The sequence below is a fragment of the Carettochelys insculpta genome, chromosome 2 (assembly GCF_033958435.1).
Source record: "Carettochelys insculpta isolate YL-2023 chromosome 2, ASM3395843v1, whole genome shotgun sequence".
NCBI classification, from domain to species: Eukaryota; Metazoa; Chordata; order Testudines; family Carettochelyidae; genus Carettochelys; species Carettochelys insculpta.
The window spans coordinates 68,541,605-68,559,733 of NC_134138.1; the positions used below are offsets into that span (position 1 = coordinate 68,541,605).

The following is an 18,129-nucleotide window of genomic DNA, read 5'->3' on the forward strand; positions in this document are numbered from 1 at the left end:
ACTTATTATTTTAGCTTGTATAGGTTATTAAAATGGTATATAGATCATGAATTCTCACAGTAAGGAAGGTGGAAAATACTAGATTTCTGCAACAGAAAAAATCTGTGGGATGGGGACATTTAACAGTATGTAATAATGTCTGGCAATGCAATGTTTTTCAGTTCTAATTTCCTGCATTTAGCTCAAAACCACAATGATCTAATGATCCTTGGAAATCCCTTGGGAATTCCAAACGGGTAATTTAAAATCTAGGCCCTTGAGGGAAAAAAGCTCTGACAGGAAGTTTAAACTATGATCCTCCGCATGCCAGGAAAATGCTAGTTTCTTTTTCAGTAAGAAGAGCCTGATCCTTGCACTCCATGGTAATGTTTTCTCTCTCCTGACTTCAGTGGAACTACACACAGTTACTGACATTATGGGCCAGATTCTGAGCCCCTCATTTGCACTGAGTAGAATTTAGTAATTCCTCGAACAGTCTATTGAAATCAGTTAGAATTTGTAAAGAGCAAGAATTCCCTTCCAAAAGAACTGAGTTTCTTACCTGAGGGTAACTAATGTAGGTGAGTTACTCTCACACAAAAACAATAAAATCATAAAACAGAAAAACCTCAAGCTGCATCCAGTTTCACCATTAAGTCAAATCATTAAGGTCAGCTCTATACCCCTGCCTGGGAACCTCAGTGAGTTTTCCTCAGGGTCAGAGTAAAATGCCTTGTCTTTCATTGTGTTTTTTTCTCAGGGTAGCTAACATGTATTAGTTAGCCTGAGATGATAAATGCAGTGAAGAGAAGCCCTTAGACATAGGGTTGCCAGCTTTCTGATTGCAGAAAATTAACTGTGACACACCTCTTCCCTTTCCTTTCTGCAAGGCCTTGCCCCATCTCCAATGCCCCCAAATGTCCCCCACCCTAGCTCACTTGCTCATTTACACTGGGCTTGGATAAGGGGTTAGGACACAGGCAGGGTGAGGTCTCCCCTGGAGGCTGTGGGACCGGCAATGAGGGATTCAGAGGGCTCAGGGCTGGGAGCTAGGTTGCAGGGGGGTCAAGGACTTCAGTGGGCTCTGGGCTAGGGATGAGGGGTTTGGGATGCAGGAGGGGGCTCTAGTCTGGGGCCATTGGGTTTGGAATGTGGAAGGGGTTGAGGGAGAGGACTCCAGTCTGGGGCAGAGGGCTGAGTGCAAGATGGGATGAGGGATCCCAAGGGGGGCCAGGGGCCTGTAACAACCCCCATGATCCATGCCCTGCCTCTTCCCACACCTGCTCTGTCCTGCTCCTCAACCTTGTTTCATTCCACTTTTTCCCCAAAGTCCTCTCAAACCCTCATTTCCTGAGCAATGCCAGGAGCCAGCGAGGTAGAGGATCAGAGCAGGGACATTTGTATGAATGCCAGTTCCCACACCATTCAGGCCTCACATCCCTCTGAAGTGTAGAGGCCCCCGAAGCACAGGGCCTTGAGTGACTGCCCTGAACCATCCAAATGGATGGGATGATTCTGGATCTGGGGATGAGTGGTTTGTGGTATGGGAGAGGCCAAAGGTCTGGGGTGTTGGCTCCAAGAGTGAATCTGGGGGCAGGGCTCACAGCTGGAACAGAGGTTGGGCAGCAGGAGGGACTCAGGGTGCGGGCTCCAGGCTGCACTTGCCTGAGGTGGCTCCTGGGAAGCAGCAGCATACCCCTCTGTGACCGCCTTTGCTTGTGGGCAAAGCTCCCCTTGGCTGTTGTTCCTGGCCAATGGGAGCTGCAGAACCGGTGCTCAGGGGACTGGGTGGTGGGGAGGCTCTGTGCCAGAGAGCTGGACACATACAGTAGTCATGTGCAGCCCGGGTAGGCAGGGAGCTGCTGTGTTGCAGACCAGACTTTTAACAACTGGATCAGTGGTACTAACCGAAGTTGCCAGGATCCTTCTTCCAGCAGCCACTCTGGGTGAAAACTTCAGGGTGAGTAAGGGTATCTGGCCTTTATTGTCATAACTCGCTAAGGTAACCCTTCTATTAATGCCAGGTGCCTGCCAGAAGGGCCAGGTTCAACTCCTGGGGGGTTTCCTGTCAAGGATACAACCAACTGGCTCGAGCCCCCACACAGTGGCCTGGGACAATTTTACCCCACTTGCTGGGTGCCTGGGTGGGTACCTGTAAGGCGATTCTCCCCCCCTCGCAAGCACAGAGTCTAAGATAGAAACAGCTTGTTTAATGACCGTAACCTACCCCAAGGTTACAGTGACAGATGCAGTATATCTAAGCCAAGAAGAGACAAACCCCTTTACCAAGATACCATCCCCATATGCAATAGAACCAAGTCTCTTGCTGGGGCTCTTGGCCCTTTACCCCCCACACAGTTACAGGGTGTACCTTCTGCGGTGCAGTCCCGAACCCAGAGCCCACAGATACATTATGAGGGCAGTAACAGCTGTCCACTTGTCTGCAGCATCCCCTTGCTGTCACCTCCTGGCTGCTCCTCTTACTGGCCACCCACCAGTCACCCTTGTCATCCACTGCTGCTCCTACCAGCCGCCCACCGGCATCATCTGCCGCTGCTCCTACCAGCCCCCGACTGCTTACCATCATCACCCCATTATGGATCACACTGCTGGGAATTGCCCTGAGGCAGAATGCTGTGATTTTACCTCTGCATGGCCCCAGCTGCCACTCTGTGATTTTACCTCTTAATGGCTACGTCTACACTAGCCCCAAACTTCGAAATGGCCATGCAAATGGCCATTTTGAAGTTTATTAATGAAGCGCTGAAATGCATATTCAGGGCTTCATTAGCATGCGGGCGGCCACGGCACTTCAAAATTGATGCGCCTCACCGCCGCGTGTCTCATCCAGACGGGGCTCCTTTTCGAAAGGACCCCGCCTACTTCAAAGTCCCCTTTTTCCCATGAGCTGATGGGAATAAGGGGACTTCGAAGTAGGCGGGGTGCTTTCGAAAAGGAGCCCTGTCGGGACGAGCTGTACAGCAGCAAGGCACATCAATTTCAAAGTGCCACAGCTGCCTGCATGCTAATGAAGTGCTGAATAGGCATTTCAGCACTTCATTAGTAAACTTCAAAATGGCCATTTACATGGCCATTGCAAAGTTTGGGACTAGTGTAAATATGGCCAATACCTCCAGCAGTTCTATCTTTCAACAAGTGGGGAGAACTAATCAAGCCAGGCTTATAACTACAAGGCCAAAGCACTGCACAAACTAGCCCTACTAATATCACTCCCCCCTCCCTTACAAGGCTTTAAACCAGGGAGCCCTGTGTAATCAATGTCTTAGACGCTATGGCGACTGCCCTGTCCCCCACAACAACCCAGAGCACTGGTAAGATCTCACAACTCCCACACTGTCAGATTAAATTGTGATTTTACAACAACGTGTTTACAATAGACCAAATCTCATGGCTTACTTGCTACCCATTAGGCTTTGCCTGAAAGGTATCACACATGCACACCTTTGCATTCTTATGCAAATGACCTCTGGGAGACACATTCCTCCCAGTCTTCAGCAGCGTTGTCTTCCTGCTGCCACATTCCTTACAGCTAATATTAGCACATGGAAAAATGACATTTTCAGAACAGGAGCAAGCATATCTCCCAAAAAATTCCACTTCCTGAATGGTGTCCTAAAACAGCCTGAAGATGGGAGAATGCATGAAGGAAGCCCCTTCGTCACCCTAGCTCTGGTGGGCCAGTCTGGGAGCAACACCTCTTAAACTTGCAACTCTTTCATCTCAACCCACGGAAAAGAGATGTACCTTTCTGATTCTGTTGTTGTCTAAAACATGGTCAATTCATACACCACTTAATCATGTGAAGCAAAGTACTGGAAAGAAATCATGGGTCCATAAGCAACTTTTGTACATCATATTGCCTATCTCATGGAACTAGAAGGAACCATGGAGTCCTATCCTCTCTACTCATAACAGAGCCTCTTACTGTTCCTGGCAGATTTTTTTTGCCCTACATTGCTAAATGGCCCCCTCAAGAATTGGGTTTAGCAAGCTAATGCTCAAACCACTGAGCTAGCCTTCCTACCTTTTCCTGGAAGATGTAGGGTTTATTTTTCCTTAGTGTGACCATCCCCTAGCATGGAGGCTGTTCTACTGAAATAAAGAGCTGCTGTGAGAAAATCCACAATAAAGACTGGGAGGTGCTTAGGTACTATGACAGATAGACTTCTGATATCACAGGTGCTGGAACTAGGGTTGCTACTGCACCCCCTGGATTGAAGTGGGGGCCTGTCCTTTCCTGTGCCCCAAACCATGCCCCCTCCTACTGTCACCCCACACCAGCCTGCCCCCCTGCCCCCTGATCCCTGAGGCTGTGTCCCTGGGGAATGGGGTGCCATGTGGGGGAGGGAGCAGGGCAGAGACACCAAGGAGCAGAGTTCTGGGGTTGGGCAAAAAGCTCCCCCTCAGACTCAGGGCCCAGCTCGCACAACTGCTCCAGCCCGGGCTCGCCTGCAGGCTGGGAGCTGAAGATCCTGGCTTTCCAGTTTGGTTCAACTCCCTACCCCCGGCTGGGAGAGCCTGACTCACGGAAATGAAAGCTACCAGTGTCGGCACCTCCGTGCCCTGTAAGTGGGGAGGGGTTACACCACGGCCCCCGGGGGTGGTTAAAGGGGCACTACTCCTGTGGTTCCCCCGGGGCACGGGGCGGAGCCTTCCTGGACGAGACAGTCCTTGCCTCACTGGGGACTTTCTAGGGCAACAACGTGCATTTCGCCCATTTCCCCTTCCTCGCTGCGGCGGCGGCGCAAAGCCACCTCCCCCCCGACCCCCGCTCACCCCGGGCCTGAGAAAGGCACATAACCGTGGGCAGCAGGCGGGACGATCCCGGCGGGGGCCGGCTCGCTCCGCGGGTAGCAAAAGTCCGCAGCCAAAGCCAGCCCCCGGAGGCCGGCGGAGGATCGGAAGGGGAGTAGCGGGCGGGGGCTCGCCCCACACACGAACTTTCCCCTCCCAGGGCGAAGCAGGCTCGGCAGCGGCGGCGGGAGAAAGAAGAGCGCGCGCCCTCGCCATGGACCCCGGGGCGCTGCTGCTGTGCGCCTACAGCCTAGCCATCGCCGCGGCTCTGCTGCTCTGGGCTGCGTGCGCCTGCGGCGGGAGGCGAAGGTAAGGGGGCCGGGAGGCCGGCGCTCCCGCGCAGGGTTTGGCCGAGCCCCTGGGCTTGTTTTTGACCTTGCGGCGGCGTTAGGCGAACGGGGGGGGAGGGGTAAGTCCCCCATCGCCGCCCCCCCCCTCCGGGCACGTGGGGTAACTTCTGCTCCTGCAGGGGAGCGGCGGGGGGGGGGGGGGGGGTAGACAGGCCCACCCCGCGCCCCCTGCCGGGGGAGCCTCAACGCAACGCAGCGGTGCTGAGCGGCAAGGTCCTGAGTTCCTGCGTCGGGGGGCAGCCTTTGGGGAGCCCCGGGTTACTGCCCCTCACCCTCACATAACCCCAATAGAGCCAGAGCTTGTCTGGGGCTCTGAAAGGTATTCTATGAAATCCACGGTAAGTAGCAAACACTAGGATGGCTCCAATGCGCCAAATCAGTGACATAACAGATACCCTCTAGTTTAGTTGCAGGGGTAACAACATTTACTACTTTGGTGGCTGTTGTCCGAAGTTTCCATGCACTGGTCTGAGGCAGAATCCAAACTGAAGTTTTAAACTCGCTGGGAGAAGTCATAAGCCTGTAATTTTCAAGGGAAGTATTTGTGCAACCTGCAGACTCATTATGTGCAAGAATGTGGTGGACTGAAAATAAATCAAGGGTGCTGATTTCTTGAGCACCCACATCAGTGGAATGTAGCATGTACAAAGCATTCAGGGACTGGCCTGTAGCATGTTTGCATGTAAAGTTCAATTACTAGATGTGGCACTGTTGCTTCATCAGTACCCTTCCAAGAAGACCTGAGGGTAATGCACTTCAAACAGCACCAGATAAACAATCCAGACTTTAGTGACCTGTTATTGTCAACATCAGGTAAAGCTTGTTACTTGGTTACACTACTAGCCTTTGCCTGTTCTTTGCCCCACAGAGTGCCAATATAACCTCGACACTGAGAAGATAAGTTGTAGGGATATCTGTGTTTCTTGTTAGTATCTTCCGTTACATTAGTTTTATTTTTCCCCCCCATCTATAGAAGCTACAGTTACCATATTTGAACTTTCATAAGAGCAGACACTCCTAACAGGGAGTGTATCTGTATCAGTATCTACCAATTCACATTGTATTAATATGTTATAGTGCAGATAGGAAATTAATACAATGTAAGTTGGTAGATACTGGTACAGATAAACTCCCTCTTTTTTGAAGGTTCAAATATGGTTACACTAGGAGAACTGGTGACTTCACAGAAGGTATGTGGTCATATTTTTGCATGTGCTATTTGGAGAAAATGGTGAAAATAGTTGTGTGATGTATGAATAATTGTTGGGAGGTGTTGTCCCGTGTCTCTCTTCATTCCCACTCCAGGATTTCTTAGTATCAACTGCAAAACTTGTGTCTATAAAATTTGCACCCAGACATAATTGCAGGAACAATAAAAGTAAAAGAACATATTATAAGGCGTATTCCTATTCACAGTTTTAAAGCCTATGGATTTATTTTTTAAGCGAAAGCTTAGTTTTCAGAGCAGAAGCATGTAATTTGTGCTACAACATATTTACATTATAAATGAGACCTGGCAAACTCACTGTCATGTCCAGGAAACCAAAATACTATTTGTTTAACTCTCTGAACTGAATTCTTCAATATTTAGAACAGTGCCTAAAATACCAACATGCCTGATATTGGAAAGAACAAATTAGAACATCATCCCGCTGGAATACTTCAGATTCCTGCGGAAGGCTTTCATACTAGCCAACTACCTTGCTACAATAAAAAGCGCAAACCTAGGGCAAATGAAAAGACTTTTTATAAGGAAAAGATGAGGAGAAACTGTGCCATGCCGAGAGGAAGGAGAAACATGCCAAAGATGGCATCAGATTATAAAGCAACTTGCCACTGGATCAGGAATGGATATTGCTGACAAATGGATGTGGGATCTGTAGTAAGTACAGGCCCAATATGAGGCCTTAGGCCTGAAACAAAGTAATGGTCAAAATTTGCTAACAGAAAGTAAAGTGCAGCTGTGAGCTAAAGGAATGCATGGCTCACAGAAGTTGGCTAGAAGAGGGTTGATGTTGCATAAACATATCTACCTAGCATATTGAAATAGGAACACGGTACCAGAACACCCGACCCTGGAACATTCCACAGATAAGAAAGAACAGGACGACCCATCCCAATGACAGGGGCAGAAGGGTAATATGATTAGGATAGAGTTGTTTTGTTCGAACCAACATGTACAAGGTGAGAGGCGGCACCTGACTACGTAGAAGGGTTGTACCTCAATACGTCAGGAGTAATGTGTGAATTGTTTGTACCTGTGTATAAGAATGTACCTCTGGGATGTGGTCTGGGTCCGGCCGAGGGGGCAGTGGAAAGTCCTGCCACTGACTGAGCCGAGTCCGTTGACCATGGGTGCATATTTGTAGTATGCCCTGACTTAGACTGGGAAGTCTACAGGGAACTACTGTTGTGTCCAATACGGCAATAAACCTGGCCAACGTGCCTTCGCACCTTACTAGACTCTGTGGTCGTTGGGGTTTCTCTTCGGGTCTGCTGTGTCAGCTATCTGCAGAGCTGGGGCAGCACACAGAGGGAACACACGCACGCAGCCGAGCGATACCAACACTGGGGAGAGCAGAGCACCACGCTGGTGACATCTGACAACACTGGTCAATGGACTCGGCTCAGTCAGTGGCAGGACTTTCCACTGCCCCCTCGGCCGGACCCAGACCACATCCCAGAGGTACATTCTTATACACAGGTACAAACAATTCACACATCACTCCTGACGTATTGAGGTACAACCCTTCTACGTAGTCAGGTGCCGCCTCTCACCTTGTACATGTTGGTTCGAACAAAACAACTCTATCCTAATCATATTACCCTTCTGCCCCTGTCATTGGGATGGGTCGTCCTGTTCTTTCTTATCTGTGGAATGTTCCAGGGTCGGGTGTTCTGGTACCGTGTTCCTATTTCAATATGCTAGGTAGATATGTTTATGCAACATCAACCCTCTTCTAGCCAACTTCTGTGAGCCATGCATTCCTTTAGCTCACAGCTGCACTTTGCTTTCTGTTAGCAAAGTCTTGACCATTACTTTGGTTCAGGCCTAAGGCCTCATATTGGGCCTGTACTTACTACAGGATCAATCTTCAGACCCAGTGTGTAGCCTCAGTCCTCTCCTCAGCAACTTGGGTAATCCCTGTAGTGGCATTGCAGTGAAGCCTTATTGAACTGAATGATTGAAAAATGGTTCATATTTTGTGAAGTCTCTTAATCAACCATTATGATTGCATTTCAGACTACATAGTAGGAATTTAAGTGTCCTAATGATTTAGAGAATTTTCTTTAATTCTTTTAAGTGTCGTGGGATGTTGCAAGGATGACCTTTTGAAGTTGTTCAAAGGTGAGGGGAGCACTAGCCCTAGATAGGCTTGAGCTCATACTTAGTTAAAGTGCTATATAAAAGTCAGTGGGACTTAAATACTTTGCTGAATGGTTTGCTGAATTGGATCCTTTATTTGGAGTAGCCTATTAAAAAAAACTCTGCAGTGTACAATGTTTTGGTCTTAAATATTACTGCATTTAATAGTTTTGCTGCTCCTTGTTGTAGTGCTATATGTGCACATTAGCCATAATCAGTTTTCACGAAGAGGTAAATGCAGCTTCTATGTTAAATTGCTTAAATACATTATTTATTGTGACAATGTCAGTCCTATCCCTGGGCCTCTGGCCTCTGTTCAGTCCATTAGAACCACTTAAGGGCCCTGTTGCCCTCACTGGGGCAAGGGATGGTCTGAGGGGGAACCCAGCCCCGCCCAGTCATGCTGGGTTCCAGCCCAGGGACCCTGTGCAGCTGTCAGTGGGAGGAGCTGACTCCCTTAGCCCTTGGCACAGCCACTCTCCTCCCTGGGCCACTTCCCCAGACGATTCTTCCCTGGTACCATCTCCAGGCTGTAGCAGTCACAGGTCCCTACTCTTGATCTGTAGAAGCTCCTGTTCTCCCTCTGTGATCTCTGGTGTTTCTGCTGCTCTCCTCTGCTCCTCTCAAACCTGTCCTCTCTCACTGCTCCTGTCTCCTTGTGTCTCTCTGCTCACCTCTCACTCTCTCCCCACCCTTCCCACTGTGAAGGGTTTTAAAGGCCTCTTATTAGCCCAGTCATTGGGGCCAGCTGGCCTTAATTAGGCTGAGCCATCTCCCACCCAGCTGCCTGTGATTGGCCAGCAGGCCCTTCTGCTTGTTTGGGCTCCCTCTGAGGGGCTCTTCACCCTGGCCTTGCCACATTATTGATTGCAAAGGAACAAGAGGATTTTCCTTTTTTTATAAATATTGATCTTTTGAATTCAGGCAATAATAATACTAAAGAATACAAACAAAACTGTGATATCTAACAGTCTATGCCAAATCATTTTGGGTATTGTCACCCTTACTACCGGCTGTCCAGTTATGTAGACTCCATCTTCTAACCCTATGCCACCAACACTCCCAGTGATCTCTGAGATACCACTGACTTCCTGAGGGAATTACAAAACATTGGCAAACTTCCTGACAACACCATTCTTGCAACCATGGATGTAAAGGCTATCTACGCTAATATTCCTCATGCTACCTCTCTGATACAAGCAATCAGGAATACCATCCCTGATGTTACCACAGCCAATCAGGTGTCTGACCTCTGTAACTTTGTTCTCACGCATAATTATTTCCAGTTTGGGGACAACTTATGCTTCCAGATTAGTGGCACTGCTGTGGGTACCTGCATGGCCCCACAATATGCTAATATATTTATGGCTGACTTGGAACGACAATTCTTCAGCTCTTGTCCCCTATTGCCCCTCCTTTACTTATAATGCATAGATGACATCTTTATCATTTGGACCCATGGTAAAGAGACTCTAGAAGAACTCCACAGAGACTTTAACAATCTGCACCCCACCATCAACTTATGCCTTGACCACTACACACGAGAGATACATTTCATGGACGCTACAGCACAAATCAGTGAGAGCCTGATCAGTACCATACTCTACCGGAAACCCACTGATGGTTATACTTACCTACATGCTTCCCATTTCCGTCCTGCACACTCAACAAGATTCATCATTTACAGTCAAGCCCTTAGGTTCAATTGCATCTGTTCTGATCCTACTGACAGAAACCAAAAACTACAAGATCTCTACCAAACATTCATAAACCTGAATTACCCAGTGGGAGAAGTAAAAATACAAATCAATAGTGCCACACGAATACCCAGAAACCAACTACTCCAAGATAGGCCCAAAAAAGCCAATAAGAGACCACCACTTGTTATCACCGACAGCCCCCAACTGAAACCACTGCAACGCATCATTAAAGACCTACAACCTGTCCTAAATCAGGATGCCACACTCCAGAAGGCCCTAGGAGACAGGCCTGCTCTCTCCTATGAACAACCTCCCAACCTTATGAGGATTCTCACTAGCGACCACAGGCTATCCCACAATAATACCAATCCTGTAACTTTTCCTTGCAACAAACCCCCTTGCCAACTTTGTCCATGTATCTATTCTGGAGATACCATCACTAGACCTAACCATGTTATTCACGGAATCAAGGCCACACTCTCCTGTTCCTCAACTAATATCATGTGCCAACAATGCCCACACACCATGTATATAGGACAGACTGCAAACACTCTTCGACGAATGAATGGACACAAAACAGACATCAAAAAACTCCTAACTCACAAACCTGTCAGCCAGCGCTTTAATGGAGTGGGCCATTCTGTTAATGACCTGAAAGTCAGTGTTTTGCTGAAAAGGAACTTTAACAATCATTTGCAGAGGGAATGCTCAGAACTGTCATTTATATTCAAATTTGACACATTAACACGTGGTTTGAACTGGCACAGCAGTTACCTGGCCCAGTATAAGGACTCTTTTATATACTTTGTTTTATCTGGCTCTTAACTTCCCCCACCCCAGAACCCCCTCCTGATGCCCCTCTGCTCTTCTGATTTGCCAACCTTGATAACAATTTTTCTGATCTATCAACCTTGATAAGAATTTTTAGACCTCTGTGCTTTATGTATTGAGTCTGTTCTGGTATGGCTGTGATCTGAAGAAGTGGGTCTGTCCCACGAAAGCTCATCACCTAATAAATTATTTTGTTAGTCTTTAAAGTGCTACATGACTGCTTTTTTGTTTTGATAATTTATGCCAAAGCTTAACATCAGGGATAGTGAGGAAACAGAATCAAGAACAAAAGTTTTCTCAATAACTGAAAATAATATTTACAGTAAAACTTTAGTAAACCTCTTTTTGTGTGAAGAAGAAAGGCAGCTCTGGAAGGACTGGGCAGTTTGCTGGAGAATAAATATTTTTGTTTCCAAGAAGTTCTTATTGCATTTCTTTCCCTATTCCCTTTCAGAAAGATTTGTCATGAAGAAAAACATGGTGGCACTTGCTAGTTTATTGTGAAGATTATTCCCATTTATCTTTATAAAATTATTGACTCATCTTTGGCTTTCTGATTCTTTCTTATCAAGCTGTTATTTTCTGGCTTTAGATAATCCATCAGGCTGAATCTACATTAGTGGGATCTTTTGGAAAAGCCTGTGCTCTTTTGAAAGATCCCACAGAATGTCTACACACAGACTGCATTCTTTTGAAAGTAAAACAAAAGAAGATGGCGCTTCTTTCGGATGTGTTTTGCCATTCCCAGATCAGGAAGAGCTCCTTTTTTCGAAATAATCTTTTGGAAAAAAGTGTGTGTAGATGCACCATCGGAGGCCCAGGTGAGCCCCATCTGGGCTGTGGGGCTGGAGTGTCCACCAGAGGTAGCAGAGAGGGCCAGAGCACCCCCCCACCACCACCAGCACCCTGGCGGGCCGTAACATGGGTGCCCAGAGGCATGTGGCAGAGGCCAACTCTGCTTACATGGCCACCATCCATCACCTGATGGAGGTGGCAAAGCAGAGGCTCTGGGTGGAGGAGGCAGACCTGGCCTGGTAGTGGGAGGCCTGGGCCAAACTTTTTGGCAACCTCTGGGACATCATGGGCATCATGCAGGAACACATGGCCTGGCCTCCCACCCATCACCTCCCTCTACTGCCACTCCCGCTAGCCTGACTGCCCAGGTGGTGCTTCAGGCCCTGCAGCAGTAGGCAATGACCATGCCCAGCCCCTTAGTCCCCCCAGCCCTTCTCCTCCCCCACCGCTGAGCTTGAGCCCACTGAAGCTTTACCACAGCCCTACCTCCCCATGCTCCTGGCCCATCCCAGCCCTGCTGGAGATTCTGAACCTGGGGCGGGAGGGGATCGAGAGGCTGACATGGTGCGTGGCCCTCCACCCCAAACCTGGAATAGTGCCCCCCCACATCCCCAGCCCCACCTCCAGGATGAGATGCCTGTGCCCCCTGTCCCAGCCCCCCCAATTTGTAGCGTTACCCCTCATTCACTACTGTATATAGTTACTTGCAAAGTTTTTGTTTTTAAAACAGTTCCTGTGTTTTAGTAATTTGTTTTTCTTCATCACCCCTGTGTCCCTCATTACTGGGGCAGGGAGTGGTGAAGGGTGCATGGGCAGGAGGGGTCATGGTGTGGGGCTGGTGAGGAGTAGATGGGCAGGGGAGTGCTTGGAGGGGGTGCCTGGGGAGGGTCACCGGAGCCTGCACTGTGGTCTGAAGTGCAGATGGCAGTGTGGCTCCCATCCAGGGCACCGAAGCAGTGGTGGAATCTGAGAGTAGCAAATCTGGCAGTGGCTGCATCCAGGTCCCCGATGTGGCTGACCCTACGGAGCAGCAGTTTGTCGATCACCCTGATCTCCTGCGTTGGGTGGAGAGTGCATGCATTTGTGAGTGCGTGCTGGGGTGTGCTGGGCCCCAGTGGGCTCCCCTGACCCCTCCCAGCCTCTCTGCCCCTGCCCCAAGCCCTCTGGATTCCCTCTTGCAAGGCCTGTGTGTATGGGGGATGGCAAGGTCCCCCAGGGATAAGCCTCCCCAACCCCCAGCCCAACCCGTTGCACCCATTCCCCAGGGGTTCCTCTTGTCGGGGAGCCTCCTTCCCAATCCCCGTGGTGGGTGTGCAACCCAAGGGTGCCTTAGCTCCATGAGGATGGGCCCCACAGCTGCCTTGCCAACCCTGAACTGCTGCCTCATGGACCAGTAGCTGTCTGGGGTGGCCAGCTTCCAAACAGTGATGACAACCTGCTTCTCAAGGATGAGAGCAGGCCACCTGCTGGTGTTCTGGTGGTGGAGGGTCAGGACAAGCCAGGTGCAGAGCTCCAAGAATGTCTGCTTCATCATCCTGAAGTTGTGGAGCTAGCAGGTGTCATCCCACTTGCCCATCACTAGTCGGTCCCACCACTTGGAGCTACTGGGGTAGCTCCAGAGATGCTGAACACCTGGGGGTGCGTGACTGGGGTCCCGGGGAGTAGGACTCCGTGGTCCCAGTGGGGTTCTCACCCACTGGACAAGATGGAGGGCGGCTGCGACAATCAGGGCCAGCAGGCTGACCATGGTGTCAGCAATGGAGGTCTGGCGACTCTGGGGATTCACATTCCTCTAGACTGGGCTTCTTGTCCTTGTACAAGGTCTGCTGTGCTCTCCGCAGCAAGGCAAACTTCAGTATGTGCAGGGAAGGCGTGTTTGGGAGGGGCCTTTAAGGGAGTGGCTGGCCTGGTCTCCCAGAAGGGTGTGCTGGCCAATGCAACCCCGTCCATGGTGGGTCCTGGCCTGTCCTTTCCAAAGAGGGTGTTTGGCTGTGTGTCTGCTCTCTTCCAAAAGAGTGGGCCAATCTTTCGGTCCACCTTTTGTGTGTTGATCCAATCTTTCGAAAGACAATTTTCTGGAAGAGATCTTCTGGAAAATCATCTTTCAGAAGATTGCTGTAGTGTAGACAGCCTCAGAGTAAGAGGCTAAACAGCACATAACTTGCTTGCATGACTCATGGCACAGTGCCGTTGAAATTGTGCCACTAAAACTGGCAGCATTACTGTCCAAAGTAAGGTGAGGAGAAGCTGGCCTTTCATGATGTACAGTCTTTGAGACAAGGAACGTTTCTTACGTAGAGGTCTGATGCTTCATATATATCAAGACCATGCTTGCTGCCATGGTTTGGAAAAGGATGTGTGGATACAAATGTTGGATACAAATGTTAAGTTTATGTGTTTGCTAAAGTGATCAGCTCTGAAGTAGTTAACAAGATTGATGTTTTAGTAGGCAAGTCTAGGCTCTAGAGTTAACACTTTGAGATGAATGGAAAATGTACACCACTTGTAACTAATGTGAACTTTACCATATTGCAATACAAGAATCACCATACTTAAGTACACCAATAGTCCTTCCAGTTCAACATCTTTCTCTGATGATGGCCAGAACCAATGCCTCAAAGAACCCTAAAGTGGGTAATTATGGAACACATACACCCTAAAAGAGACATTTCTTACTATCCTTCTCAGTTACAGCTTGACTGTGCCCTGAATTATGTCTGTGGTCAACTTTCTATCTCCTCGTTAGTTTAGACTTCCTCCCACCCCCCTTGAAAAAGGACTAAAATTTATCTAAAGTCCTTCCATAGTTCCTGGAAGTAGGGGTGCTGAGGGTGCTGCGGCAACCCCAGGTTTGCAGTGGTTTCCATTTCATATAGGGTTTACAATTTGATTCAGTGGCTCTCAGCACCCCCATTAGAAAAATTGTTCCAGCACCTCCAAATCTTTCATTAAGAGAGTACCCTCCTGAGCCCAGATAGATATTTCTGAAAAGAAGATAGATTCCATCTTTGTCTTCAGAACATCATGTCCTTCTTTGTGACAAGTTGCGAGCTTGTTAACAGCTTTCTTACCAAGTGAATTGTAGTTCACGAGATGTCATCAGCCTGTCTGTTACACCACTCTGCTAATTTAGGCAATATGTTAAGGTAGTTTTCTGTTTGAGGAAACATCAGAAAGGACAGATAAATTCTCTGGTATCCTAACCTCTGCTGTTATCTGTTTTTCCTAAAAACTTGCTTTGTATGCTATTTGTTGTAGGGACATTGAATCCATAGACATTTTCATGACTTGTGTGTTAGTTTCATCCTCTACACTTCTTATTGGTTTAGCCATCTCCACCCTAAAATTAATACTGATTAACTCTTTTTTAAGCAGGGTAAAGAAATATTTTAATAACTTAAATAACTATGAAATAATGTTTCATTTTAGTTTAAGTAGTGAATTTACTATGTTTTTTCAACATCTTGGATTCATTATTATATTGAAAAGTGGTAGGTTAAAATTAATCTATCTGTGTTTTCTTCTGTTAGAGTTCAGCAAGTGCTGGATGAAGTACAATAAGCAAATATCTAATCTTTTCAAGCTGTACAGTCACAGTTCCCTGGGTTTTCAGTTCTCAAGCAACTAGAAAAGGACTGTGGAGCTGTTCTCTTGAGGATGTTGCATAATGGTCTATCCCATAAATAGTTTTTCAGTGCGGTGTGTCAGTCTGCTCAAAAAAAGATCTATGCCTAATCTATAGCTAGGTTTATGTTTTTATCTAGGTGTGGAGGATGGCATTATGGGAGCAGATAACATACATCTTAGTAAGTAACAAACTTCACAAGAATCTATGATTTGCAATATTCTTTGCTTAAGGTACACTGCCACCTAGCAACATTTATTTTTTCCCTCCCACTTCCTTTGACCTACTTTGTTCTCCTTTAATTTGTAGTTGTGCTTGTCTTTATTAACCTCAAGAAGTTCTTCACATGTGCTTTTCCAATTTTCGTACAAGGAATGCCAAGGAAAAAATATAGGAGTTTTTAGTGCAAATAAGAACCAAACAATTACTAGCATCTCACTGTAAGCAATATTTTTTTTCACTTACAAATTAATACTTTGGTTTTGTTTCAGAATTTGCATATGAAACTCAGGTCATCTTTTTGCTTTGGGAAATGCTAATAGAACTTTATTTTGCTTTAATCTTTTACCAGTTGTTCATTGGATAAAATGAACAAAACAGGTTAATTATTGTAATGTATTAGTTTTCTGCAAAATTAATTCAGCCATAACAATGGCGCTGTGACTGGCACCTCCATTCTTTGTATAGCAGAATGTGTCAAGCAAAACAAATGTCCCTGCTCCAAAAGATTGGCATTCTTAAAGCATGAGGCAGAACAAACATATGGTAAAGTGTAGAATGCCTCATAGAATGGATAGGACTTCATTAATTTTTAGAAGGAAGAGATGGAGAGTGCTTGACAAACTGTAATTGGATGGTTGAAGTGTACGGGATGGTATGGAAGATGGAACAGAGGAGCAAATTTAATCCTGGAGACAAATGCATGTGGGCAAATTAGTCTCTCCTGCTGGAGGCATAATGTTGGAAATGGCCACTTCAGCTTCTTAAGCACGATACCATGGCTTGGCTGTTCATTTTCTGAGGTACCAGGAAATGCTGTTGTCCTCCTCCCTGGGATGGTCCAGAAAAGGTGGTCTTACAGTTGGTCAAGGCATTGGACTGGGGCCAGAATATCTGGGCCTACTGTTCTGTCATATATATCCTGTATCATCTTTGGCAGGTCATTTAGTCTCTCTGTGCCTCAGTTCCCCATCTGTAACAAGAATAATAATACTTTCTTACCTAATGATGTATTGATTCAAGTATCTGAATACTCACAATTGAAGAAATAACCCTTTACGTCCCACCTTTCCTGGGAATGGGAGGACGAGATGATTTGCATAATAGCAGATCCCTGACCAGTTAATTAATTGCAGTGAATTCAGAATAATTTATTTGGGGTAAAACCCCCATATCACATCAATTCTATGAACTGAATCAAGCTATATGATCAGTATAAGGACTTTGCTGTTTGATATTGTTTAACCTTTTTTGCCCCCATATTTCTGCACTGCATTTATAGGAAGTACAGTCTAGCATAATTGCTCTATTAGTTAAAGCTATTTAATAATGCAAATATTACATATATAAAACCACGGCTCTGTGACTGTCGTCATCAGCAGGGATTTTACCTGACAGGCTGGGATCTCAGTGCAAGAGCAACTACTGCCTAAGTGAAAAGCCCCATCTCTCTTAGCCCAGGCTAGCACACTAACTAGTTTTTAGATGACCTTGCTACCACCAAAGGGAGACAGAGCACCAGGCCTGCTGGCATGGTCTTGAGCCGAGTTTATCTTATTTTTGTATTTCTGTATATAAAGCAGAAGACTGTTCCCAGTTCTGTATGTTGTCGCTGGTTCAGCTTCGTATGTAGTGAAGTGGGAGATGTAAAAGCTAAAAGGAATGACTACTATAAATGCAGTAACTCAGGGGGTAAAATCTCACATATGAATTTAAGCAGTATTCCAGATATGAATTACTAGTTTTCTAAGTGTCATAGAAGTGTGTGGCAGAGCCAAGAATGAAACTCAGGTCTCCTGACTTCTAATCCATGATTTAACATTTTCCTATCTAACACACTTAACCTGCATAACATTACAGTCTAATAGGCTGGGACTACAATGTAGCCCTAGCTTGAAATATAGATTATGTAATTTGCTGAACTTATTTCGAGGCATCTTATTTTGAACCCGGTGCAGACTACACTGTACCAGGCTTCAAAAGAAGTGCTTATTTCGAGCTTCTCGATAACCCTCGTCTGACGATGGTTACCGGGAATGGAACACTGCGCTCGAAATTGCCCTGCTATTTCAAATGCAGTGTTTGACCGTGGGGTTTCTATTTCAGGATGCAAATACATCCTGAAACAGGAACAATAGTGTAGCCTTAGACATAGGGATTTTGAGTTCTGGTTTAAACTTGTGGGTTGTGGAAGGGGCATGTAAATGCAGTGGATTGAAAAATGCTAATGAGGCACTGGTATGAATATTCAGTGCCTCGTTTGCATACTGATGGGCACTTGCTACATCAAAAGTGCTGCTTTCGAAATGCAAACTAGCTGTGTAGATGTGGTTTCTTCGAAAAAAATGATTATGAAATGGTGTTTTCAATAGCGGGACTTCCTTTTGAAGGAGCCCTGTCTACACAACTAGTTTGTATTTTGAAAGCATCACTTTTGATGTAGTGAGT

The 18,129-nt window shown here is 46.9% G+C and overlaps 1 protein-coding gene across 1 annotated transcript in view; it reads left to right on the plus strand.

Moving 5' to 3' along the window:
- The first annotated feature begins 4,789 nt into the window (after positions 1-4,789).
- CYP7B1 (cytochrome P450 family 7 subfamily B member 1) overlaps positions 4,790-18,129 on the plus strand; it is a 197,944-nt gene continuing 184,604 nt past the window's right edge. Inside the window, exon 1 of the mRNA XM_074987135.1 lies at positions 4,790-5,103. Within this exon, the coding sequence (XP_074843236.1) occupies positions 5,009-5,103 (95 nt within the window). The 5' untranslated portion in view covers positions 4,790-5,008. The remainder of the gene's footprint in view (positions 5,104-18,129) is intronic.